Here is a 20676-nt window from a genome sequence, read left to right as displayed (position 1 = left end):
GAAATCTCCAAAATCTAATGTTATATGAAGAAAGTACGTCCCATAAGACTACATACAGTATAATACTATTTCTATAAAACAAAGCCTAGTAAGATAAAGCAGAATATCGTTAAGTATACATTTATCTGTGATATTGCAGGTTTTGTTTTTTTGTTTGTTTGTTTGTTTTGAGATTGAGTCTCGCTCTGTCGCTCACGCTGGAGTGCAGTGGCGCGATCTTGGCTGACTGCTACCTCTACCTTTCGGTTTCAAGCAGTTCTCCTGCCTCAGCCTCCCGAGTAGGTGGGATTACAGGCGCCCACCACCATGCCCGGCTGATTTTTGTATTTTTAGTAGAGATGGGGTTTCACCATGTTGGCCAGGCTGGTCTCGAATTCCTGACCGTGATCCTCCCTCTTCAGCCTCCCAAAGTACCTGTGTTACAGGTGTGAGCCACCATGCCCAGCCCAATGCAGGTTTTGTTTGTTTGTTTGTTTTTTGTTTTTTACAAAACTAAATGTGCTTATTGGCTGGGCATGGTGGCTCATGCCTGTAATCCCAGGACTTTGGGAGGCCAAGGTGAGAGGATTGCTTGAGCCCTAGTGAGAGCTTGTCTCTACAGAAAATTTAAAAATTAGCTGAGAATGGCGGCACACACCCATAGTCCCAACTACTCGGGAGCCTGAAGCAGAAGGATCGCTTGAACCCAGGAGATTGGTCTTAGGCTGAGGTGGAAGAATCGCTTGAACCCAGGAGGTCGAGGCTGCCTTGAGCTGAGATCGTGCCACTGCACTCCAGCTTGGGCAACAGTGAGATCCTGTCTCAAAAAAAAAAAAAAAAAAAATGTGCTTACCATATCGTTCAACAGTTGCATTCTTGGGTATTTATTTCAGGGAAATTAAAACTCAACACAAAACCTGTACACGAATGTTCACAGCAGCTTTATTCATAGTAGCCAAAAACTGGAAACAAACCAAATGCCTCCAATAAACTGGCACACCCATACCGTGGAACAGTACTGTGCAGTAAAAAAAAAAAAAAAAAAAAAAAAGGAACTGTTAATAAATGCAGCAACTTGCTTGATCACAAGAGAATTAAGCTGAGTGAAGAAAGCCAATCTCAAAAGGTTACATACTATATGATTTCATTAATATAACATTCTTGAAGAAACAGAATAGTGGAGATGAAGACTATATTAGTGGTTGCCAGTGGTGAGAGATGAGGGAAAACGGTGACTGGCTATCAAAGGGTAAGGATCCTCATGATGGAACTGTTCTGTATCTTGACTGAGGTGGTGGTCACATGAGTCTGATTAAATTGCATAGAACTAAGCAAACAAGTACATGTAAAGGTGGTGAAATCCTAATAAAGTCAATGAATTGTTAATTTTTTTTTCCATGAAACCTGTACAACAAATTTTCTTATTTTAATGTTAATTTTCTGATTGTGATACAGATATGCAAAATGTTATGGGGAAAACTAAAGTATACAGGATCTCTGTTATTTCTTAAAACTGCATATAAATCTAAAATTGCCTTAAAATTAAAAAAAATTTTTTTTGAAAGTTGCAAAGCTCTAAATTGTGCACTAAGGAAAAGATTTGGGAGACCATAGTCAATATGACAGAGTTTTCTACTGTCCTGGAATGTAAAAATTGAGCCCATATGAAAGGGCTTGTAACAGGCCTTTGGGGGATTTTTTTTTAACCAATACCCAGCCTTTCTATACCAATAGCCAATATTGTATATAATATACTATGAGTTTGTATTTTTTTCTGGGTTGCTAATCAGTAGCTTCCATCAAATTCTCAGAGGGACCAATGATTCCAAAAAAGATAAAGAACCTATTGGCTTTGTGCTCTTGCTTGAAACAGTAAGTAATTTGATAAATAAAACGAATGAAGTTGTTTTGCAATAGTAAGCTTACGGTACTTCTGATTCCAAAAGATGATACCAACAGAAAAGTTGAGAATTATAAATTTGGGGATGATAAAGTCATGTGAGTTGTTTAAGGGAAGTCGAGGGTGTTAACCATACTTTTTTGTATTTGTTTTTTTTTGAAACAGGTTCTCACTCTGTCACTCAGGCTGGAGTGCAGTAACGCAATCTTGGCTCACTGCAACCTCTGCTTCCCGGGTTCAAGCGATTCTTGTGCCTCAGCCTCTCAAGTAACTGGGATTACAGGCGCATGACACCACACCTGGCTAATTTTTGACAGGCAGGCGGCACCACGCCCGGCTAAGTTTTGTATTTTTAGTAGAGACAAGGTTTCACCGTGTTGGCCAGGCTGGTCTTGAACTTCTGACCTCAGGTTATCTGCCTGCCTCGGCCTCCCAAAGTGCTGGGATTATAGGTGTGAGGCACCACACCCAGCGGCACATTTCTTTTTTCTTTTTTTTTTTTTTTTTTTAGGAGATGGAGTCTTGCTCTGTCACCCAGGCTGGAGTCTGGAGTGCAGTGGCATGATCTCGGCTCACTACAACCTCCACCTCCCGGGTTCAAGCAATTCTCCTCTCTCAGCCTCCTGAGTAGCTGAGACTCAGGAACGCGCCACCACGCCCAACCAGTTTTTAGATTTAGCTAGAGTAAATCTTTAAATCTTTAGTAGAGACAGGGTTTCACCATAGTAGAAACAGGGTTTCACCATGTTGGCCAGGATAGTCTCGATCTCCTGCCCACCTTGGCCTCCCAAAGTGCTGGGATTACAGGTGTGAGCCACCGCGCCCCAGCCGGTACATTTCTTTTAATTCGGTTAATGATTATAGATGCCTGTTGTGTATCAAGCATTGTACTGTACTAAGAATTACAGACACTCAGCAATGGAAGGAGTCCAGAGATTGTTAACAACAGGCAAAGGAGGAGTGCTGTGTTTAGAAGTGTAGAACCAAGTATGGTGGGAGTCTAGAGGAGGGTATGAAATGAACCCTGACCTTTTAGAGCAGTTCTGAGAATCTTGCTCTCCTAGAAATACTCGCTCTGGATACTTAGAAAATCTTGACCATTGTCTTGTTCCTTATGCAGGCCATATCAAACGTTCAGTTGGCTGGGCGCGGTGGCTCACGCTTGTAATCCCAACACTTTGGGAGGCCGAGGCAGGTGGATCACAAGGTCAGGAGATCGAGACCATCCTAGCTAACACGGTGAAACCCCGTCTCTACTAAAAATACAAAAATTAGCCAGGTGTGGTGGCATGCGCCTATAGTCACCAGCTACTCGGGAGGCTGAGACAGGAGAATTGCTTGAACCTGGGAGGCGGAGGTTGCAGTGAGCCAAAATTGCGCCACTGCACTCCAGTGTGGGTGACAGAGCAAGACCCTGTCTCAAAAAAAAAAAAAAGTTCAGTTAATGATACATTTGTATTGATTTTTTAGTTAAGCCAGACCAGTTGATAAAGTTGGTATATAATTTTCCCAAACTTCTCTAATATTAACTTTTTTTGTGTGCGTTACATCTCTTTTTCGCCCTCTCTCTTTTTTTCTTACTATTTTTCTTATTAACATTCTCTTTTAAAGTCATACACCAAGCATGTAGGAGAGCTGGGAATCAAACCCACTTTGTCTAGCTTCAAAACCCTTGTCTTTCCTCCAAGATATATTAAGCAACGTGGAAGCTTACAGTCTGGTTGGGATAAAATCTACAAAAAAAAAAAAAAAGTGGGGGGTGGGAAAGGTTAAGTTATAGTAAAAGATGAAGGAAATTTTGAAAGGTTAATTGAATTTACTTTCTTTGGTATAAGAAGTGACTTGGGTTTAAGTATCTGCTATGTCACTAATTAGTTTTGAGATCTTGGACAAGTTATATAGCTTTTCTGAGCCCGGGTTTCTTCATCTGTCAAATGAAGATAATACTGGTTACAAAGACAAAGTGAAATAATAAATACAAAATTCCTGACACATAGAAGGCATTGGATAAGATATGATTATTCTGAGTGGCTGGGAAACAAATGGGTCACCTCTTGTGTTGTTTACACCTCAGCTTTGTTTTCTTTGGCCCTTGGGATATCCAAGGTCTCCAGAGACCCAAGCAAAGATTACTTAAAGGAGTCAGTTCCAAAAGGGTTGTCTAGAAAGTACTTTTGCCTGAGGTTAAACCATTTTTAGGAAGCTCCTCCTTGATTTTTTGTCTTCCCATTTCAGTCTACTCTAGCTCTCCGGGGAAAGCAAGGACAAGGAGAGACATACAGAGTTGAAAAAGAAAAAAGAAAGACCATCAGACAACTGAACATCTGAGACACCCATAAAGCCCTTTTATTACCTTTAGGCCACGTGCCAGTGTCTGAGGGTATAAATTGTACTTCCCAAAATTTTATAAAAGTCAGCTCTTCCTTGCTTAAATAAAGTGTGCCCCCCACAAACACACACTCATCAAGAGACAATAGGAAAAGCATGAAATTAGAAGTTAGAGGCCTGGCGCGGTGGCTCACGCCTGTAATTCCAGCACTTTGGGAGGCCAAGGTGGGTGGATCACCTGAGATCAGGAGTTGAAGACCAGCCTGGCCAACATGGTGAAACCTTCTTTCTACTAAAAATACAAAATTTAGCTGGGCGTGGTGGCAGATGCCTGTAATCCCAGCTACTCAGGAGGCTGAGGTAGGGAGAATTGCTTGAACCTGGGAGGCAGAGGTTGCAGTGAGCTGAGATTGTGCCACTGCACTCCAGCCTGGGCGACAGAGTGAGACTTCGTTTCAAAAAAAAAAAAGAAAGTCAGAAAAGGCCTAAAGGCCTCAGTTTTGGGGGTTTTCTAAAATTTTTTATTAATTTTTTTTTAGAGACAGAGTCTTGCTCTGTCACCCAAGCTGGAATGCAGTGGCACCATTATGGCTCACCACAGCCTCCAACTCCTGGGCTCAAGTGATCATCCTGCCTCAGCCTCTCTAGTAACTGGGACAACAGTTGTACACCACCACACTGAGCTAATTTAATTAAAATTTTTTTTTTAATTTTAGTAAAGATGGGGTCTCACTCTGTTGCCCAGGCAGGTCTCAAGTTCCTGGGCTCAAGCAATCCTCCCACCTCGGCCTCCCAAAGTTCTGGGATTACAGATGTGAGCCCCTGTGCCCAGCCAGGCGTGGGTTTTTAATTCTTATTCTGTTACTTTAACAATTTTATGACCTAGAGATAGTTATTTAATCTCTTTGAGTTTTTGTTGCCTCAGATGTAAGTAACTCAGTTCACGGAGTGATTTTTGAGGATTAATGAGGTAATAGTTCTATGGTATTTGATATATAGTAGGCATCAAATAAATATTCAGCCCTACCTGGGTAAGGTGGCACGCACCTTTAGTCCTAGCTACTGGGGAGGCTGAGGCAGGAGGATCACTTGAGCTCAGGAGTTCGAGGCTGCAGTGAACTATGATGGTGTCACTATGCTTCAGCCTAGGCAGTAGAGAACCCATCTCTTTAAAACAAACAAAAAAAAAGGCGGGGGGAACATAGTAGGTCACGCCTATAATCCCAGCACTTTGGGAGGCCGAAGTGGAAGGATCATTTGAGCCCAGGAGTTCAAGACCAACCTGGGCAAAATAGGGAGACCCCATCTCTACAAATAAAAAAAATTAGCCAGGCACGGTGGCACGCGCCTATGGTTGCACCTACTGGGGGTGCTGAGGTGGGAGGATCACCTGAACCCAGGAGGTTGAGGCTACAGTGAGCCATTATTGTGCCACTCATTCCAGCCTGGGTGACAGAGTGAGACCCTATCTCAAAAAAAAAAAAAAATTCAGCTCCTTTTTTTTTTTTTTTTTTTTGAGACAGAGTCTCGCTCTGTCACCCAGGCTAGAGTGCAGTGGCACGATCTCAGCTCACTGTGACCTCCGCCTCCCGGGTTCAAGCAATTCTTCTGTCTCAGCCTCCCAAGCAGTTGGGACTACAGGCACACGCCACCACGCCCAGCTCATTTTTGTACTTTTAATAGAGATGGGGTTTCACTGTATTGGTCAGGCTGGTCTCGAACTCCTGACCTCAGGTGATCCACCAGCCTCAGCCTCCCAAAGTGCTGGAATTACAGGCATGAGCCACAGCGCCTGGCCCCCTCCACGCTTCTTGAAAGCTCGAGTAGCTTCTTAGTCTTCTGCTTGCTTCCTTTTCTTCCCTCTCCCTCTCCCTTCATCCCCTCCCTGCCTCCCTTCCTGCCCCCTCCCTTCTTCCCTCCCTCCCTTCCCTCCTTCCTTCCTCCCTTTCTCCCCTCTCCCCTCCTCTCTCCCTTCGATACCCAAGCTGGAGTGCAGTTGCACAGTCATCATAGTTCACTGCAGCCTTGAACTCTTGGGCTCAAGCGATCTTCCCACCACAGCCTCCTGAGTAGGTAGGATAATAGGCAGGTACCACTACACCCAGCTAATTTAAATATATATATATATATTTATTTATTTATTTATTTATTTATTTTTGGTAGAGACAGGGTCTTGCTGTGTTGCCCAAGCTGGTCTCAAGCTCCTGGGCTCAAAGCAGTCATCCTGCTTCAGCCTCCCAAAGCACTGGGATTACAAGCGCATGTGCCACTGTGCCCAACCAGTCCTTTGCTTTGTAGGTTAAAATTCTGATTCTCTTTTCAACCCTCTGTTTTATTTAAATGATCCTTCTCTGAATTCTCTAAAAATGCTTTCCTTTGCTTTTTTTGAGACAGGGCCTTACTCTGTCACCCCCAGGCTGGAGTGCAGTGGCATGATCTTGGCTCACTACAGCCTCCAACTGCTTATCCTCCTGCCTCAGCCTCCCAAATAGCTGGGACCACAGGCGCATACCACCATGCCTGACTAATTTGTTATTTTTTATAGAGAAGGGGTCTCACTATGTTGCCCGCTCTGGTCCCAAACTCCTGGGCTCCAGTGATCCTTCTGCCTCAGCTTCCCCAAATGCTGAGATTACAAGTGTGAGCCACCATGCCTGGCCACTGCTATTCTTTAAAAAGTTGTGAAATAATTGGACAGAAGGATTCTAAGATCTGAGTAGTTCAAAAATAGAAGAATCCATGTTATAGAAAGGTCTTATACTATCACACTGGTCTTTAAGAAATGAAAAAATGAAAGGCCTTAAATTCACAGAGTGCATTACATTGCATATAAACACACCTTCTTGTAGGAGTATAGCAGATGAACAGACTTTGAATCGTCTTGCACTGACCAAGGTTTCTGGAAAGTGGTATAAAATACAGTTGAAAGGTCTAACTCAATGGTAGCCCTCAGAAGCACAAAGCGACATAGATAAAATGAAGTATCTAATTTGTTCCACATTCTTTTTTGTTGTTGTGATGGAGTCTTGCCCTATCGCCCAAGCTGGAGTGCAGTGGCGCAATCTGAGCTCACTGCAGCCTCTGCCTCCCGGGTTCCAGCGATTCTCCTCCCTCAGCCTTCTCGGTAGCTGGGATTACAGGTGCACACCACCACGCCTGGCTAATTTTTATGTTTTTAGTAGAGACGGGGTTTCCCCATGTTGACCAAGCTGGTCTCGAATTTTTGACCTCAGGTGATCCGCCCACCTCAGCCTCCCAAACTGCTGGGATTACAGGCGTGAGCCACCGCGCCCGGCCTATGTATATATTTTTTTAGTAGAGATGGGGTTTCACCACGTTGGCCAGGCTGGTCTCGAACTCCTGACCTCAGGTGATTTGCCCACCTTGGCCTCCCAACGTGCTGGGATTACAGGCATGAGCCACCTCTCCTGGCCTGTTCCACATTATTAAAAGCTCCTTGGCGATGTTCTCAGATCAGAATTATGGCATCTTTGTTCTTCTAGGACTTTGAGGATTGAATAACTAAGTTTTCCAGTCTGAGAACTTAGAAAGTGGTGTAGTCAGGTACAGTAGGCTCAAAAAGATTGATCAGAAAAAGTATATTAGCAGTAGGGGAAAAGAAGTAGAGGTCAGGATCTGCCACCAAACAGTAAGGGTTAGGGTTAGGATTACCCTCACAAGTAGACTGTTGAATGAAGCATTACTCTGTTAACTGTAAGGTCAAATTTGTTTTCTATTCCAAGCACTGAAACAGGATTGTGAAGAGCACTGTCATTTACAGTTCTCATAGGAGTAAAGGTTTTTAATTAAGGATATTTACAATTCGTCGGCAATTTTAATTGTCAGAAAACCAGGAAGTATGTGTCTATTAGTTCATGGTATAGTATAGCATCTGAAATTAGGCTTTTTAACAAACAAGCATTCAGTCTGAAATTCTAAATTCTCTAAGGCATGTCAGAGTCAGTTACTTTTCTTCGTCTATATATTTCACAGCTGCGCCTCTCTAAATATTTATTTTAAAAACTGTTAGGCCAGTACGGTGGCTCACATCTGTAATCCCAGCACTTTGGGAGGCCGAGGCGAGTGGATCATCTGAAGTCAGGAGTTCGAGACCAGCCCAGCCAACATGGTGAAACCCCATCTCTACTAAAAATAGGGAGAAAAATTAGCCGGGCATAGTGGCGCATGCCTGTAGTTCCAGCTACTTGGAAGGCTGAGGCAGGAGAATCGCTTGAACCCGGGAAGCAGAGGTTCCAGTGAGCAGAGATTGCACCACTGCGCTCCAACCTGGGTGACAGAGCGAGACTGTGTCTCAAAAAATAATAATTAATAAATAAAAACTGTTAAGGGTATAGATTTGTGGAACGTGTTTGAGGTAGGGTGTCTTTATACTTCAAGCCAATGGTTTTCAAAGTATGGTCCCTGGACCAGCAATATCAGAATTACCTGGGAATTTGTTGGAAATGCAAATTCCTAACACAAATCCCAGACTGGCTTTGAAGCCCAGCAATCTAGTTTAATAAGCCCTCTTCTAGGTGATTGTGATGCATGAAGAAGTTTGAGAACCCCCGCCTTAAAATTATAGAAGATGGGAATGTTATGTAATATTCTATTACAGACTATTCTCTGATATTTAGAATGTTCCACTGATTTTAGGGAGTATATATACACGTATATATATATACTATATATACTTTTTTTTTTTTTTTGAGACAGAGTCTCGCTCTGTCGCCCAGGCTGGAGTGCAGTGGCGCGATCTCGGCTCACTGCTAGCTCCGCCTCCTGGGTTCATGCCATTCTCCTGCCCCAGCCTCCCTAGTAGCTGGGACTACAGGTGCCCACCGCCACGCCCGCTAATTTTTTTTTGTATTTTTAGTAGAGATGGGGTTTCACCGTGTTAGCCAGGATGGTCTCGATTTCCAGACCTTGTGATCCTCCTGCCTCAGCCTCCCAAAGTGCTGGGATTACAAGCGTGAGCCACAGCACCTGGCCAATTTTTTTTTTTTTAACTACTCTCAGTGGATCATATAAGCTTTCAGTTGCTGCTCATCCTTGGGCACTCTGCCCTCATCTCTATTAGAACTCCTGTTATAGCACTTAACTATACTTCATTGCCACCTGTATAGTCTGGGAACTCCAGTATATAAACAGTGAAGACAAGAGACCAGTCTGACTCGCTCTGTTGTATCTCCTGTGCTTTGCAAGACAGATGTCTGGCTCTTATTAAGTCCTCCATAGTGGTTAATGATTGTACCTATTATAGCCCTCCCTTCATCTGCCTCTCCATACTATAGGAAGCACTCAAACACTTGCAGTCACTCAATGAATGAAGTTCCTTAATGGTAGGAAATCTTTTTGTATGCCAAGTTTCTATCTAATGAAACTGTCTTAACCCGCGAATTGAAAGTACTTTTAGGTGATGATGGATATGTCTGTGCCCATGATGGTGGTGATGGTTTCATGGGTGTATACTTATCTCCAAACTCATCATTGTATACATTAATTATGTATAACTTTTTACATATCAGTTATACTTCAATAAAATGTTTTTTTTAAAAAGTACCTGGTGGCTGGGCGCGGTGGCTCACGCCTGTAATCCCAGCACTTTGGGAGGCTGAGGCAGGCGGATCACCTGAGGTCGGGAGTTCGAGACCAGCCTGACCAACATGGAGAAAACCCTTCTCTACTAAAAATACAAAATTAGCCGGGCATGGTGGCACACACCTGTAATCCCAGCTACTTGGGAGGCTGAGGCAGAAGAATCGCTTGAACCCAGGAGGCAGAGGTTGCAGTGAGCCGAGATCATGCCATTGCACTCCAACCTGGACAAAAAGAGCGAAACTCCATTTCAAAAAAAAAAAAGTACCTTGTGCATTTTGTATCATTTAGGCATTGGCTGAATTTGGGCTAGATAACGGTAACGATATATTAAGTACTTTATGAAAAATTGGCCTTAATTAGGCATATCTACGTATTTTATTAACTTGTCTTAGGTCACACGACTAGTGAGTAGCAGAGTAAGAATAAGGTCTTTCAGACTCTTAAGGACTAGTATCTAGAGTACTAATGTCACCGTGGAACTTTAATGGAACTATCCATTGTATATTTAGATTATTTACTTTTGTTTTTTTCAAGGTAAGATTATGCTTTGTCTTGATGCAGATTTTGATTTTTTTGTTTGTTTCTTTATTCTCCTTTCCCCCATCTCACCCAATTAATTTTGTTAAATTGATTTAAGAAACATTTAAATGTCTCTGTTGTCATGGTTTCAGGTGAGGGTGGAAGAGTACACTTCTTTTATTAGAAGCAGGCTTTGGGCTGTCTAGTCAACTTCATATAGCTTTAGTGCTTTCAGCTAGTTTCTTTCTGAAATTGGCACATTTGTGTGAACTATTTGGTTTCACTATATGGTATTCCATGTTATTGCTTTAAGCAGACTTCAAAATTTGCATTTATTTACCAGGGCAAAAATAAATTGTTTTTCCTATTCAGAAATTGAGAAGATTCAGAAAGGAGACTCAAAAAAGGATGATGAGGAGAATTATTTGGATTTATTTTCTCATAAGAACATGAAACTGAAAGAGCGAGTGCTGATACCTGTCAAGCAGTATCCCAAGGTAAGGCAAAAAGTGCTTTGGATCTTTGAGTTATCTTTATAGTTATGAGAGAGTCATGGGCTATAATAAAGACTCCTGGGGATTGTGATGCTTTAGAAACTTAAGCCTGTGAAGCTTCTCTTTCATGCTTGTAGTACCTGTTACTGAGAGTTGAAATATCTAAGTTCTTAACTAATAACATAGCTATAGCCAGGAAGGAAATATAATCATCTTTTTATTATCAAAAAGTTTCTTTCTCAAATGATTGCTCAGGCTACAAGTTCAAAGAAAAAAAAATTAAAACCTGAAGAGTTGCTCTTTGTCAAAAGACTAACCTGAAATCTAAATAAAAGGAAATATAATATGAATCCTCAATCGGTTGAAGTTAATTTTATTTTCTTACTAAAAGTTTACTTTTAAGTAAATGCTTTTTTTTCTTCCTTTTTTTTTTTTAGGAAAGCATTTGGTTACATTTAGTTTATCCAGCGTGTTATCAAAGGGTGCTATATAGTCTCTTCTGTTCTGAGGTCACTGCCTTAAAAATGTTGATGTATGTTAAGTGCTGGGCCAGGCACAGTGGCTCATGCCTGTAATGCCAGCACTTTGGGAGGCCGATGCAGGCAGATTGCTTGAGCCCAGGAGTTCAAGACCAGCCTGAGCAACATAGCGAAACCCCATCTCTACAAAAAATACAAAAATTAGCCTGGTGTTGTGGTGTGCACCTGTACCCAGCTACTCCGGAGGCTGGGGCAGGAGGATCACTTGAGTCCAGAAAGTTGAGGCTGTGATGAGCCATGATTGTGTCACTACACTTTGGCCTGGGCAACAGAGTGAGAGCCTGTCTCAAAATAAAGTAAAAAATAAAATAGTAAAGGTCTTAATGTATTATGGAAGAGCACCAGAATACATCAGAAAAGCCAAATTCAGGTCTAGGAACTGCCACTTTCTAGTTTCATAACCTTAAGCTAATCACTTCATTAATATGGCTTCAGTGTCCTTCAGTAAAATGGGAATGGTAATACTCTACCTTTGCAGGGTTGTTTAAAATCAAGTGAGGTAATTTATGTGGAAATGTTTTTATATAGTAGCATGTATATTTAGAAATCCTCTATTTTCTGTCAGTTCAATTTTGTGGGGAAGATTCTTGGACCACAAGGGAATACAATCAAAAGACTGCAGGAAGAGACTGGTGCAAAGATCTCTGTATTGGGAAAGGGCTCAATGAGAGACAAAGCCAAGGTAAGCTCACATTGGTGAGGCAAGAGGACATCCTAATGCCTTCTACTTGCCCAGAATGCAGTATGGATGTCTTATAGAGGCAAGAATTTTGTATGTGTACACAGAATGTGGCTCCTTTAAGTTTGCACTGGATGCAAGAGATTATACACCAAGTTAATTTACTTGCTTGGCAACCCTGGAAGAGCCTAGGTGTGCCCTGGTGATAGTTTTCTTTTGGACTTTTTGACTGTATAGTAATGGAAACAGCAGTAGCATATTGCGCATTGGTAGGATTGTCTGTGAAAACTTGAAAGGGGAACTGAATATACTAAAATTTAGTCTAAAGCAGACAAAAGACGCTAAAATGCAAATAGCACACCCCCTTTTTTGTAACCTGGAAAAGTGAGAACAATAATGTTGTGAGAGCAGATGAGTTTGAGGATTAGTTGGTTTGTTTTATAGCCAGTTTGGAATGTGAGGCTCACTAAAAGAATGTTTTCCAAAAGGAACCATGAGTAATCCTGACTACAGAATCTAATGCGTCTTTTTTTTCCCCATGCCGTAGCCACATACGCTGTGTACTCTGTGACAAGAAACTTCTCACCAAAACAGAATAGTCTTAGCCTTCTGGGGTCACCTTATTTGATGAGATATTCCTGCTACAGTCCAAAAACCAATTCTTTCAACCCTCCTTTTATGTAGCCTAATGGACACATGTTTGTTTTCTCAGGTCATTTCTTGCTAGATGCATATAGTTACGGCTGAAGTGTGTTCTAACTAATGAGATTTACATGAGCTTTTCTTCCCTCTGTCCTGACTTCTTTCTTCCCCTAGCACTCCCTAGACCATATAAGCAGATAAGCAGAGCTCGTGGTGATTAACAGCTCTACCTGTGATTTAAAAACAAATGCTTGGCAAACAGCTATTATCTGAATAGAGACTAGAATTAAGTTTTTCTTCTTTATGCTTTTAGTAAGAGCTCCAGTGGATATCTCAGGGATTTAAGACAACAATTAACTGTAAGCAGCAGACCATGTGCAAGTTTAGCAGGCTGTGCAAATTACTGTTCTTGAGAGTTTGTTTTACTTTTTTTTTTTTTCTTGAGAGGGAGCCTTGCTCTATTGCCCAGGCTGGAGTGCAGTGGCTCACTGCAACCTCCACCTCACGGGTTCAAGCAATTCTCCTGCCTCAGCCTCCTGAGTAGCTGGGATTACAGGCGTGCGCCACCATGCCCGGCTAATTTTTGTATTTTTAGTAGAGACGGGGCTTCATCACATTGGTCAGACTGGTCTCGAACTCCTGACCTTGTGATCCTCCCGCGTCAGTCTCCCAAAGTCCTGGGATTATAGGCGTGAGCCACCGCGCCTGGCTGCTTGTTTTACTTTCTTAAACTTTACTGTTTTTCTTTTTTCTTTTTTTTTTTTTTTTTGTTTAATTCTTCTCAGCTCATACCAATTAACTTTACTGTTTTTCATGGACATTAGGGGTATTTCTTGCTGTTCCTTTGGCTTAGAGGTAAAGGTGGTGTTTTCTCCCTAGTCCATGGTGTGACATTTCTCTGCATTTTTCCATAGGAGGAAGAGCTGCGCAAAGGTGGAGACCCCAAATATGCCCACTTGAATATGGATCTGCATGTCTTCATTGAAGTCTTTGGACCCCCATGTGAGGCTTATGCTCTTATGGCCCATGCCATGGAGGAAGTCAAGAAATTTCTAGTACCGGTAAGGAAATCCATATCCTGTGTCTTCTGAGCAAAAGAGAACTGGGATCTTATGCTGTTGTGAAGGTAGGGGTTCTTAACTAAGGTCTCTGCATAACCTGTATGTATACCAAATTCTGCACTTATGTTCATTTTCCTGAGGTAGTTCGTTACTTGCACCTAGTTCTCAAAGCATTATGCTCCAAGGCCACTCTATCCCTCCTTGTCTAATGTGGTTTTCATTGTGTACCGGTATCTTGTCAGTATCTCGGGTCCACAGTGTGCCTGCATTCTGATATTTGGTTAACTAAGGTTTAACAGGGTCTTCACCTAGCTGAGTATTTTGGTAGTAGTGTGGAACAAGGAGATTGTGTTAGGAAAGTGACTAAGGTGGGTCTCTGCACTCAAGAAGTTCATGCTGTAGAGAGTAGAGGCTAGCAGCAAGAAGCTTATAGCATCTAGTGTTATTGGGTTAAATTCTGACCTGAGCACACTCAGGGATTTCTTTCCTGGAGGAGTTTGCTGAGGACGAGTTTAGTTTGGAAGAGGTTGACTATTGATGTTTAACAGATAGGTGAGCAGCTTTTTTCAGACTATTACTGAGGACTAGATAGAGATGGGACAGGCCAGTTTATCTATCTTGCTTGTTACCACCTTTGAATACTTGGTTGGAATATTACTTTGAATAAATAGGAAATGGTACTATTTTTGCCTTTTAGCAAGGCCTGGTGGTTGTCAGAGTTAACATACTACTGTTGAATATTTAATAACAAGGATGAATCTGGAGACTTATGAAGGATTTGGAATATTATTAAGTAGAATTGAGTAAGTGTCATGTGTTCATCAGAAAACTAGGAGGAGGTAAGATACAGTCCTTGGTTTTCTTGAATGTTAAATGAGGGAATTAGAACTAAATGTGGTGTCAGATGATGTGAAAATTGATAGGGCAAAAATTTATAGGCAGTGTGGGCCAGGCACGGTGGCCCACGCCTGTAATCCCAGCAATTTGGGAGGCCGAGGAGGGCAGATCACCTGAGGTCGGGAGTTCAAGACCAGCCTGACCAACATGGAGAAACCCTGTCTATTAAAAATACAAAATTAGCCGGGCGTGGTGGCACATGCCTGTAATCCCAGCTACTAGGGAGGCTGAGGCGGGAGAATCGCTTGAACCCAGGAGGCAGAGGTTGTGGTAAGCTGAGATTGCACCATTGGACTCCAGCCTGGGCAACAAGAGTGAAACTCCATCTCCAAAAAAATAAATAAATAAGTTTTTAGGCATTGTGTACCCATAATGCTGAACTCCAAGGATTCCAGCAGTCTCAAATGTCTTAGCAGCTGCTTTGCTTTCAAGTACCTCATCTTCATTAGAATGTTCAACATGAGGCGGGGCGCGGTGGCTCACACCTGTAATCCCAGCATTTTGGAAGGCCGAGGCGGGTGGATCACGAGGTCAGGAGATCAAGGCCATCCTGGCTAACATGGTGAAACCCCGTCTCTACTAAAAATTCAAAAAAAAAATTAGCTGGGCGTGGTGGCAGGCGCCTGTAGTCCCAGCTAATCGGGAGGCTGAGGCAGGAGAATGGTATGAACCCGGGAGGCGGAGCTTGCTGTGAGCCGAGATTGCGCCACTGCACTCCGGCCTGGGTGACAGAGTGAGGCTCTGTCTCAAAAAAAAAAAAAAAAAAAAGAATGTTCAACATGAAACAGACCATTTAACATATCCTAGAGAAAAACACAGCTGGTTAATAATCTTAAGGAAATTCTATTTACTCTTTTTGGGGTTTTCTATTGATCACCCAAGCCATTCAATTTCCAAAGGACTGCAGAGGGAATGCCCATCTCCTCTCTTCATTGTTAGTCTACGTCATATTCCGCAGAAGGGTTAGGTTTATGAGGCTTGCTTGTAAGTGAATCTTTTGAAAAAGATGCTTGCCGGAGAGATGTGGGTTTCCTCAGTGTTGATGTGGCAGTTGGAGGAGTCTGAGCAATGGTCTGGCATTGGTTACTTGATTCTCCAAGGTGTGAGTCTCAAGCAGCAGTAATGTGTAAGGTAGGAGGAGCTAGAGAGTTGAGGGGGGCATCAAAGACTAGCATCATCTATTGAAGCTGTATACGCCTGGGATATATAAAAATGCATGAAGTATTAAGACTGAATGGCTCTCAATAGGAAGTGTGAAAAGATTTGCCAATGGCATTTGATTTTTCCCTCTTGTGGAGGAAAAAAAAGTGAGGCTATTTTTGCATCTGTGACCAGAGCCCTCCATTTTCCCCTTAGAACAATTAACTATACCAGCAATGCTTCACGGTGCCGTAGGAAGAGCACTGGACTATGTATGTCTGTCTATCTGTGTCTTCCTGAACAGGTTATCATTTCACTTTTCTGAGCTTCAGGTTTCTTGTTCGTCCCAAACATTTCTTAAGTATCTGTCAGATGTCTGATACTATGCTGGGTGTAAAGTTACAAAAATGGCTCCTAAAGAGCTTACAGTTTAGTGACAGACAATTCTAAAATTATGTGATAAGTGCTTGGGTATAGGGAATTATGTGGTACTTTGAGAAAAGAGGAGTTGTAGGGGTGGCATCAAGAGAAAGTTTTTCAAGAGACACTTATTTAGGCAAGTCTTGTAAGGATGAATTAAGAATCCCTCAGGTGGACAAAAAAGACAGTATAAGGACAAAAAAGCCTGTTGATCCAACACCTAGATTTTGAGACAGGTAATTCTGAATTCACATCTAGAGTCTGCCATTTAGTAGCTCTGTGTTCTTAAGCTGGTTGATGTATACTCCTTGAGTCTGTTTTCTTAACTGTAAAATGTGGAGATCTGCCTACTTATTTCAGGGTCATTTTGAAGTTTTTTTTTGTTTGTTTGTTTTTTGTTTTGTTTTTTTTTTTTTTTGAGATGGAGTCTCACTCTTTCGCCCAGGCCGGACTGCAGTGGCGCTATCTTGGCTCACTGCAAGCTCCGCCTCCCGGGTTCACGCCATTCTCCTGCCTCAGCCTTCCGAGTAGCTGGGACTACAGGTGCCTGCCGCGCCCGGCTAATTTTTTTGTATTTTTAGTAGAGATAGCGTTTCACCGTGTTAGCCAGGGTGGTCTCGATCTCCTGACCTTGTGATCTGCCCGCCTCGGCCTCCCAAAGTGCTGGGATTACAGGCGTGAGCCACTGCACCCGGCCCTCATTTTGAAGATTAAACTGAAAAATCTATATAAAGCTTATTATATAGAGCCAAGTGCATACAGCTCCATTAATGGTAGTGGCTTTTATTATTCCAGGAAAAGGAAACTATTTGCAAAGAATGGATATGTAAGAGTATGCCAGGCTCTGAACTACAAGTTGTTCAGTCTGGCTTGTGAGGAGGTTATATATAGAGAGAGAATGGAAGTGATCCGGAGAGCTAGGCAGAGACCACATTATGAATAATGAGGGGGTCTACCATCAAGACTTTTCTCAAAGAGGTGACAGATAGGGTGCCATTTGACTTCAGAGAAGGAATGACCTGAGACCTCATCTGGGCTCTCAAGAGCTCTTCTTAGAATTCAAGGCTCCCGTGGACCAGATGATTTCTCAGTAGAAAGTGTAGATACCATACAATACTCCTTGTATCTTTCGTTCCCAGGATATGATGGATGATATCTGTCAGGAGCAATTTCTAGAGCTGTCCTACTTGAATGGAGTACCTGAACCCTCTCGTGGACGTGGGGTGCCAGTGAGAGGCCGGGGAGCTGCACCTCCTCCACCACCTGTTCCCAGGTAAAAATAATGGAGACACCCAGAAATAGGATGTGAATTTGACTACTAGTGTCATCTCTTTTAGTGGTGCTCTTATTTCTAGCTTAGGAAGGGTCTCAGGATTTGTATGTTGCATAAAGAACAGAATTCTACAACCATACTCTCACACCTGTAATCCCAGCACTTTAGGAGGCTATGGCAGGTGGATCAACTGACATTTGGAGTTTGAGACCAGCCTGGCCAACATGGTGAAACCCTGTCTCTACTAAAAATACAAAAATTATCCAGGTGTGGTGGCATACACCACACTACTCAGGAGGCTGGGGCAAGAGAATTGCTTGAACCCAGGAGACGGAAGTTGCAGTGAGCCGAGATCATGCCACTGCACTTCAGCCTGGATGATAGAGCAAGACTCTATTTCAAAAAAAAAAAAAAATAGAGTTCTAGATCTTGGGCACTTTGACCATAGCCAAGTGCTGCAGTCTAGCTGAAACTTTTGGTCTTCTAATTTTGGACAGTCTTAGCATTTGTTAATGGTCTGACTTTAAAATTCTACCTTTTGTGACTGACCTTTATAGAGTATTCAGACTCTCCAGACCTACCCAAGGCAGTGCAGTGATGAATTGGTCCTCTATAGGACCTGGGGGATCTTGCAGTGTGGGTCCTTTACCCTGTACGTTCCTCTGTGCTTTAATAATAGCCTAGTTAAGGCTTCATAAAATCTGCCTAATTCCAGAATTTGTAAACAAATCAGAACATAAAAGTGGCCTGTTTATAAAAAGCTCCATTTAAGATAAACTTTCTTTTTGTAGGGGCCGTGGTGTTGGACCACCTCGGGGGGCTTTGGTACGTGGTACACCAGTAAGGGGAGCCATCACCAGAGGTGCCACTGTGACTCGAGGCGTGCCACCCCCACCTACTGTGAGGGGTGCTCCAGCACCAAGAGCACGGACAGCGGGCATCCAGAGGATACCTTTGCCTCCACCTCCTGCACCAGAAACATATGAAGAATATGTAAGAAATTTGAACAATGTGCCATTTCCCAGTACCTAGAAGGCTGCTAAAGGAAGTTGAATGACAGGGCCTCGGTCCTTTATGTAGGTGTCATGGACTGCCTGTAAGATTTGCAATCTGCCCTCTTCTCTTGCAGTGAATGTTGAACTATTAGAAGATTTTTCCATTTTAGGCAGGGTTTTACTATACGCCTGTAGATTAAACAAGAAATAAAATGTACTTTAATGTAGTGTTTTATAATGAATTTCTTACTACTAGTACTGATAATACTAAAGCTCGATTTTGTACTTTACTTCCTGCCCACACTTCTTCTGTGGCATATCATATTTGTTTGGGTTTTCTTTGTTTAGTAACCCTTTCTCTTTTGACTATTCTACAGTAGGCATTAACATTTTGGAGGGAAATGTCATGTCCTTTTAATTCAGAAGCCTACCTACTCCCATGGGATGTAATTACCTTTCCTACTCTCTATGATTTTGATCTTTTATTTCATTTTTTTGTTGTTGTTGTTCTAGGGATATGATGATACATACGCAGAACAAAGTTACGAAGGCTACGAAGGCTATTACAGCCAGAGTCAAGGGTGAGTCAGGCAGTATAAGCACTGTTTTTTGTCCTGAGGATGGATGGAGGGAGTTGAAGGAACAGAGAGATTTAGACAGTACAACCCTAAGGAGCAGAATGGTTCGCCTTTTGAGGGTATCTCCTCTGCAACCCCCGCAGTCCTGACTGGTCTTGAACTCTTGAGCTCAAGCAGTCCTCCCACTTTAGCTCTCTCTAGTAGCTGGGGTTACAGGTGCGTGCCACCATGCAATGCTTTCCTCTGCGTTTGACATCTGTGAAGCACACACTTGGATTTGTAAATCTGGATAACTGTGAACCTTAAATTATAATTTAGAACCTGAGAGTAACAAATGAAAAATTTCCAAGCTGTGACTACATGGAAACAAGGAGAAATGCCTTTATGTTATTTTGATTTATTATTTTAAAATATCAAAACCACATTAAAGCTGCATAAAATTTTACAAGAAACTTGAATTCCATTACCATAACTTAGGTTCTTTTCTGCATTTCTCTTTAAGACCATTTCCTTGTGTGTCCATATATATAGCTTACCTGTGAATTGATTGAAAAAGAGTTCCAGAATTCTACAGCAGTGATAAAACAGTTCTTTTTTCCTTCTGGTGAGCCCTATGAATACATGTATATATATGCTATATTAAAAGGGTCAATTTAGGATTGTGCTTTTTCACTTTATATTCTGTGATATCCATTTTTCTTTGCAATAGTTGTCAATTATTTTATAAGTACATAGTCTATACATATTTTGGAAATACTTTACGGTTTAGGGATGGGGCAGAATGAGTATTTTCCTGTATTAATACACTTAGTAAAATGACTGACTTATGGAAGTATTTGAGAGAAAGTTGAAACATAGTTACTCTGTAGCTTCCTAACACTCTGCCTTTGGCTTTCAGGGACTCAGAATATTATGACTATGGACATGGGGAGGTTCAAGATTCTTATGAAGCTTATGGTATGTCTTTATCTCTGTGGTGGGGCAGAATGTACAAGTAAGTGCCTGGGAGAATGCTGGTGACTAAAGTATTGAAAGTCAGACAAACACACCTACGGATAAACCTTTAGAAGGCCAAGATTTTGCTAGATGTGACAGTAAGAGTTCTGCTCTTACTTAAATTTTGCGGTACATGGTAGAAAGAGGGACTGCTAAAGTGAGGTGGGGTATCGTTACTCTTGGAAGGGTAGTGTTTGTCTTAAACAAGGGCTCAAGACCAGCTTGGCCCTGGTTGGAGCAGCAGACTTATAAGCTAATGTTATTTTTTTTCTACTTTAGGCAGGGAAATAGCTAGACCTGGGTTGTATTTCTGGGCCTTTGCTGCCGATATCTAGGCCACTTTGGTAGATAACAAGAACTTAATCATACACAACTGTACTCATCTACCCCATTTCATTAAAAAAAAAAATTTAGATCTCATTGAAAAGAATGTCATTGTAAAGGAAATGTCAGCTGAAAGGGACCTAGATGGCAAGCAGCTAGCCAGACCAGGTTGCGGGGCAAGAATAGTGCCTATTAGGGCCGGGCGTGGTGGCTCATGCCTGTAATCCCAACACTTTGCGAGGCCGAGGCAGGCGGATCACCTGTGGTCAGGAGTTCGAGACCAGCCTGGCCAAGATGGTGAAACCCTGTCT

The 20676-nt window shown here is 42.3% G+C and overlaps 1 protein-coding gene across 2 annotated transcripts in view; it reads left to right on the top strand.

The window, feature by feature from the left end:
• KHDRBS1 (KH RNA binding domain containing, signal transduction associated 1) overlaps window positions 1-20676 on the top strand; it is a 49361-nt gene that overhangs the window by 8092 nt on the left and 20593 nt on the right. For both annotated transcript variants that reach the window (XR_004671569.3, XM_003828137.6), the window contains exons 2-8: window positions 10700-10824; window positions 11926-12042; window positions 13596-13742; window positions 17339-17472; window positions 18264-18465; window positions 18981-19048; window positions 19944-20002. Coding sequence is in view for 1 of the 2 variants with exons in the window: in XM_003828137.6 (XP_003828185.1) it covers window positions 10700-10824; window positions 11926-12042; window positions 13596-13742; window positions 17339-17472; window positions 18264-18465; window positions 18981-19048; window positions 19944-20002 (852 nt within the window). In the remaining variant the exon portion in view is untranslated. The remainder of the gene's footprint in view (window positions 1-10699; window positions 10825-11925; window positions 12043-13595; window positions 13743-17338; window positions 17473-18263; window positions 18466-18980; window positions 19049-19943; window positions 20003-20676) is intronic.

This window comes from Pan paniscus, chromosome 1, assembly GCF_029289425.2.
Source record: "Pan paniscus chromosome 1, NHGRI_mPanPan1-v2.0_pri, whole genome shotgun sequence".
In the NCBI taxonomy this organism is placed as follows: Eukaryota; Metazoa; Chordata; class Mammalia; order Primates; family Hominidae; genus Pan; species Pan paniscus.
This window is presented reverse-complemented; position numbering and strand designations above follow the sequence as displayed.